Here is a 6321-nt window from a genome sequence, read left to right on the forward strand (position 1 = left end):
GAGGAACATTTTGAATGCAGGACTTTTACTGAAACAGAGTATTCCTACACTCTGGTACTTCAACTTTTAGTAGTACAAGATCTGAGTAATTCTTCCACCTATGCATTTAGTCTGTGTAAATCCAGTAAGGCCAGTTTAACATGGAAGTATAGGAAACAGGTTTATAGCCAAGTAGGTTTACACATACGAGGCATTTGTCTTGGTGCATACATCAACACAGTTGAAGAAAATAAAAAGTAAGAAAAAACAACCAAAAAATAAATTAAAAGGCACTCAAAAGATGTCTGACCTGTCTGAAAAATGTGATTGGTTTCTGACCCATGGCGTGGGCGTCACCAATGTTTGCCTTGATGACTTCTGTGAAAGGTTTCTTGACTCCCTGAAAATGCAAAAGACAGAAAACACAGCATGTGAGAAGAAGTTAGAACAGGCTGACTTGTATCATAAATACTTTACATCCATTATCTCTTGCATGTAGCATCAGCTTCACAAACAGGATGTGTGAAACTTTAACGAGGGGAGGAGACATTCATCTGGATAGGGAGGACTTTATGGCTTCAATTCAAATTAGGAATTACAGCGTCCTCCGCCCACTAGTCAATAACAGTTCAAATTGTCATCATTTAATCCTACGAGACATCTGTGTGAAATTGTCATTATTACAGTTATGGCCAAATATGTGTTTTGTGAGATCCTTGATTTAAAATGTTAAGACATTTACAGAGTGAATGGGATGGAAAACCCTCAAAAACGAATGCCTCCAGCCGCAGCATGGAGACATAAAAACCTCTCTAAACAAAGAAAGGTATTCCCTTCTTATGCCCAGAGTCAAAGAGAGAGAAAATGTTTTTTGCATATCCCGCACACCCTTGTTTACAAAAGTGATTCATCTGTGTTGATTCAGACGTCTTACAACTCCTGTGTTTGAAATTCAAAAAGCTATCCCGATTTCATTTCTTTAGGGCTTTGGTGGTAGGAAAATGAAATCCTAATATAATCACGTGTGTTGTTCCCAGCTCTGGCTAGCACATTTTGCGCACACACACACACACACACACACACACACACACACACACACACACACACACACACACACACACACACACACACACACACACACACACACACACACACACACACACACACACACACACAGTGTGTGTGTGTAATATCAGTTCACAGAAATGTTATTTAATGTTTACAAGTGGCATGTTTGTATTGAACAGGTTATTAAACAGTGGAATTAAACTATTTTAAACTATTGGAAAGCACGGAACATGTGTGTTCATTGAGATCAACCATTAAGATGACATACACATGAAGTCATGAACACTACCCCAGACATTAGTTGTCTAACTTGAACCTAAGACACTTGCAGCCTGTCTCTGCTGACGCACAATAAGGGGAGTGTCAACACAGACACCTGTCAGCCCAATAAGGGGAGTGTCAACACAGACACCTGTCAGCCCNCTGCGCCAGGCACTGATTACACAGGCCGGAGCCCAGAGAGACAAGAGAGAGAGACAAGAGAGAGAGAGAGGCAAGAGAGAGAGACAAGAGAGACAGACAAGAGAGAGAGAGAGAGAGAGGCAAGAGAGAGAGAGAGAGAGAGAGAAGAGAGACAAGAGAGAGAGAGAGACAAGAGAGAGTGACAAGAGAGACAAGAGAGAGAGAGAGACAAGAGAGAGTGACAAGAGAGAGAAAGAGAGAGAGAGAGAGAGAGAGAGAGAGATCCTCAGGGCCAACATGCTGAATCTCACTCAGTCTATGATTAATCTGATACACTGTCCTTACGGTGTCCAGTCAGGCTAGAATAATAAGAAAGGTTTGCTCATGCGAAAAATGCAATTCCTGCCAATGTTTTTCCACACAAAGAAAATAAAAGAAAGATAAATACTTTTGTGATTAAACAAATTATAACTAAATAAAAGAAGTTTTCTTCCCTGGTCTCTTGTCCTTGACAGTGCAGACTTTAGATCAAAGCTTAGCTAGATGTCTGGGTTAAGGATGAATAAGGGTCATCAACACACCAGCCGTATAACACACTCTTGCATAAAATCTGCTGAGCCATCAGGAGAAGTGTTCCAGTCACAGGTCTGACAGGAAACACACACTCCCAGCTGATTGGACATCGGATGGAAACCCTCCTGACCTCGCAGAAAAACTCCTGGATTTCACTTTCATTTAACTCCCTTTTTTATTGCTGCAAGAGTAACAAATGTCTGAAATCAAATCTGTACAATTCGTAAGCAAACGATGGTGCTGCAGGAGAGCTTTCTAGCTGCTCCTTGTTCCTTTCATCACTGGAGGCTAAACAAGTGGATTCCCAAGAACTGGAGCACTTTGAGCAGAAACTGGGCTGCGTGTACTGGAGGTCCTCGCAGAGAAAGGCCTGTGACGCTGCGGGGCCTGACAGCTGCAGCTCTGTCCAATGAACCCCCCCCCTCAGTGAGGAGGAGGAGGGAGGTGAGCAAACCCAGAGACACAAAAGAGGAAAGAGAATGTCGCCTCTCATCTTACGTAATAACCTTCTACCATACACATCCTCTCGCTTTACCCCTGAAATGCAAACCCTTAGTACCTCCCTCCAGGATGTGGCTCTATAATAAAAAGGACATAACTACTGAGGGCTGCGTCGCTCCTTGTTTAAAGTGCTGAGGAATGCTTGCTGGATCCAAATGACCACTGTAGGATGTAATGTGAGATGAGGAGTGCTGCGCAGAACATAACAAGCTGTCATGCAGGGGCTTTTAAAAACAACTACCATCTACTTCCTGCCTCCACTCTCTCAGCACAAGCTATCAAATGCTCGCATGTCACTAGTCAGGTTTATAGCCTTGTCTTTCCTCCCTCTTCGTTTTGTTGACATATATATTGAGGAAAAAGAGCATGGTAAATAACTCGTGTCTTCCTTCACAGCTTATGATTGGTGCCAAAATACACTGAGAGCCACTCAAGGTTTGATTGATTAAAAAAGAGTTTGGGAAAATACAGTAATAATATTTTTGTGATTGAAAAAAAGCAGGGAAATAACTTGTTTTTGCTCTTAAAACTCATTTCCAAAAGAAAAACAGACTAGTATTTGGCTTTTGGCTTAAGTCAATTTCCAGGTGGTTCAACAGCTTTTCACATCTTTTTCTATCCCACAAACACGTTATTTCAATTCTCAACATTTGGAGTTTACTATATGCTTGTAGGCCTACCCGTAGCTATGTGAAAAACAATAAAACCAAACGTTCCACATAAAAGCGTCAACTTCCCCGTTATATCATGGAAATGAATAATAACCGCTCTAAACTTCCCGCGTCAGCACGACTGAAATATTAATAAAAACATCCCTTGTGCTTTATCAACAGTGGTAGCCTATAGTAACTGTGTTCATTTAAAGTACACTTTTGAGATACTAGTAGGCCTACTTTACTTGAGTATTTCAATGTTTTGCAACAATAGTCCTACCCCCGCCTCTGTGCATTAGCTCGCTAAACTCCACGAGTCTTCACCTCTTTCAGCTCCTTCTCTATCTGCACGGCGCGCTGCACGATGGCTCCTCGCACCGCGTACTCCACCTTCCTCACGTTGGGGTTCATGTTCTCCAGGGTCAGCACCTTGCCCCCGAACCCGTTCATCGCCTGATGTGACATGTTGCTTCTGTCTGGGTATCTGACAGAGAAAGAGTTTTAGATACTGCACAGTGAACACCTGTGACTGTACACGGGCAGTTAAAGGGCGTCAGGAGTTACCCTCAGAGCTGGAAGAAGTATTCACATTCTCCTTTTGTAAAAGTACAATCAGGTAAATGTACTTAACGTATCACAGTAAAAGTACTCATTGTGCAGAAACATTGTGTGTATAATTTATTATGAGAGATTTCTAGATAACATTGTTGCATTAAGTCGCATTTGACTGTTGTATACAAACAAAGCTCTGATGACTTTTAGTAGGCTATACATTATTCAAATATGTCTCTCTTTTGTGATTTAAAGAGTCCACTAGTTCAATTTTTTTAGAGATGCATTTCGTTAAAAGTAGCTGTTTATGTAATGTAGTGAAGTATATTTACACTATTTCCCTTTTGGAGTAGAAGTAGCATTACATGGTAATACTCAAAAAAGGTACCTCACAATTGTACTTAAGTGCAGTACTTGAGCAAAAGAACTCACCAGCTCTGCCAGTTGTTCCGCGAGGAGCTCAGAGTGCTCGCCTCGTGTTATTTACCTCCACACGCACTCCTCGAGCTCCGAATGACAGTTGAGCGTCTCGTGTTCATATTCCCACCGGCGAGACACGCCTTCGCTCGTGGTTGGCTGGTTCCTTCTCCAACTTCCCCTCACAATTCAGCGTGCCATAAGGACGCCTTTACGTTCCGTGGGAAATATATAACATCCATGGGCCCTTTACGTAAAGGAATGTAGATATCCCACTTCTTCAAAACCTTGTACTCTTAAAAGGCAGAGGTGGAAGAAGTACTCAGTACCAGAGTGTAGGAATACTCTGGTGCAAGTAAAAGTCCTGCATTCAAAAGTAAAAGTAGAAAAGTACTATCATCAAAATAAACTTAAAGTACCAAAAGTTAAAGTAGTCATTGTGCAGATCGGTCCATTTGAGAATAATTTATATAATGATATGTTTTGATTATAATTATTGATGCATTAAAGTGTTGGCTTGTGAATTTACTCCAGGTGTAACTAAAGTCTGATTTGTGAAATGATAGCAATAGTATAAATTAAAATGATAGATATGGATAGTCATTTGGACAATTAACTATTTGGTCACTCATGAATTGTAATTTAAGAGTCTATCATTCTGTACCAAAGGGACAATATAAAAGCAGTGCTGCGTTCGAAACCTAAATAAGTCTCTTTAAAAAGGCAGACAAACCACATTATGGTAATGTGGTAAAACGAGTGTTTGAGGAAATTAAGTTGAGTTGGGTGTGTATCTCACATAAATGCTTGGGTGTGTTGCAAGGAATTATGGGGCAGCATGTTTTTCTCAGGGATCCTTTAATCCATCATGTGCTCTGCATTAGGAACAAGGAGAGTTTTGAGAAAGGCTCTTACAATGCAAAGGTTATTTTCTGCAAGTTGCAACATTGTTAATAAGTGGACAAAAGCAGACTTTCCAGTAGCTCACACCCAAACATTCTTTTGAAATGAGACTTGAGGACATGTTTTGGACGAATGTGGGGGTAATGAGAGACTTGGAATTTGGTCGACAACAAAAGCGAGTAAGAGTTAGGAATACAGGCAAGGCAAGGATTTCAAAGCAGATAGAAGCTGTTGTGCAAAAAAAACCTTTGTTAGTGCAACAGAAAGAGAGGCACAGAATAAGCTGTGAGTGTGAGACATAGAAACCCCACGAGATGTCCTGGAAAGGTCTTGGGAAAGACATTTGATATCCCAACATGTGATGTCCCTGCAGTCTTCCCGAGCCATGCAGTGCGTATTCTGGCAGCATCACCTGACACTGTTCCATTTCAAACCACACCTTAATTTGAAGGACGCATCGACATTGTATAATAAATACAACTTTCAAACAGCTCTCTGTTAGTCGCTCACAGCCCTCAAAGTTAAAACATCTCTGAATATAAGCAGGGGGGCATATTGAACACACTTCATGCACAGCTGTTACCAAGGCCACATACAAGTGCTGCACAGTGTGTGTGTGTGTGTGTGTGTGTGTGTGTGTGTGTGTGTGTGTGTGTGTGTGAGCACAAAAAAGGGAAACTAACTTCTTGACGACAAGAGTCCCAACATTTCTATGTACATGCTGGGGCCCCGTAAGGGGGTGAAAATTTAGGACGATTCTAAGGGCCCGTGACGGACAGGGGCCCAAACTATTTTAGAACATTAAGAAAAAAATGTGGAAGTAACCAATTTGATATCTTTTCATTGGGCCCAAAATCCCTGGCGGCGCCCCTGTGTACATGTGAAACTTTTAAGTGTAGGGAAGGGTTTATTACGTACATCATGTGCTTCCCTTCGCAGGTGGATTAAGGACGGAGTGTGACATTCGAGATGAGCTGAAAGTGAGTGACCACATGATGTAAGAGGAAAAGTCTTTGTGCATAACACTTTTACATTTTCACCACGAGAGGGAGACATCGCTCACTTCATGTCCACAAGACAGTCAGTTCCCTTAACATGAGGCCAAGTTAAATTAAGCGTAATGTGTAAAGGTACCCAAAACGTAGGTTGCAACGTCATGTTTCTTCACAAACGTGTATATCTAAACCAGACAGACAAAAAAGACAGAAACATTAATGAAAACTTTTTTTTATGTAGTTTTTTTTCTTAACAAGGCTCAGTAAAAATCACTAGC

General features: G+C 41.3%; 1 protein-coding gene across 1 annotated transcript; it reads right to left on the reverse strand.

Annotated features, from left to right (window-relative positions):
• Positions 1-262: 262 nt before the first annotated feature.
• LOC104957853 (alanine aminotransferase 1-like) lies at positions 263-4263 on the reverse strand. Its single transcript, XM_010785529.1, has 3 exons — positions 4161-4263; positions 3501-3660; positions 263-379 (listed from the first exon to the last, which is right to left on the reverse strand). Exons 2-3 carry the CDS (start codon positions 3639-3641, stop codon positions 263-265), a joined length of 258 nt encoding a protein of 85 aa, XP_010783831.1. The 5' UTR covers positions 3642-3660; positions 4161-4263.
• Between the last annotated feature and the right edge of the window lie 2058 nt (positions 4264-6321).

This window comes from Notothenia coriiceps, unplaced genomic scaffold (genome assembly GCF_000735185.1).
Source record: "Notothenia coriiceps isolate Sejong01 unplaced genomic scaffold, NC01 NC01_scaffold00027846, whole genome shotgun sequence".
In the NCBI taxonomy this organism is placed as follows: domain Eukaryota; kingdom Metazoa; phylum Chordata; class Actinopteri; order Perciformes; family Nototheniidae; genus Notothenia; species Notothenia coriiceps.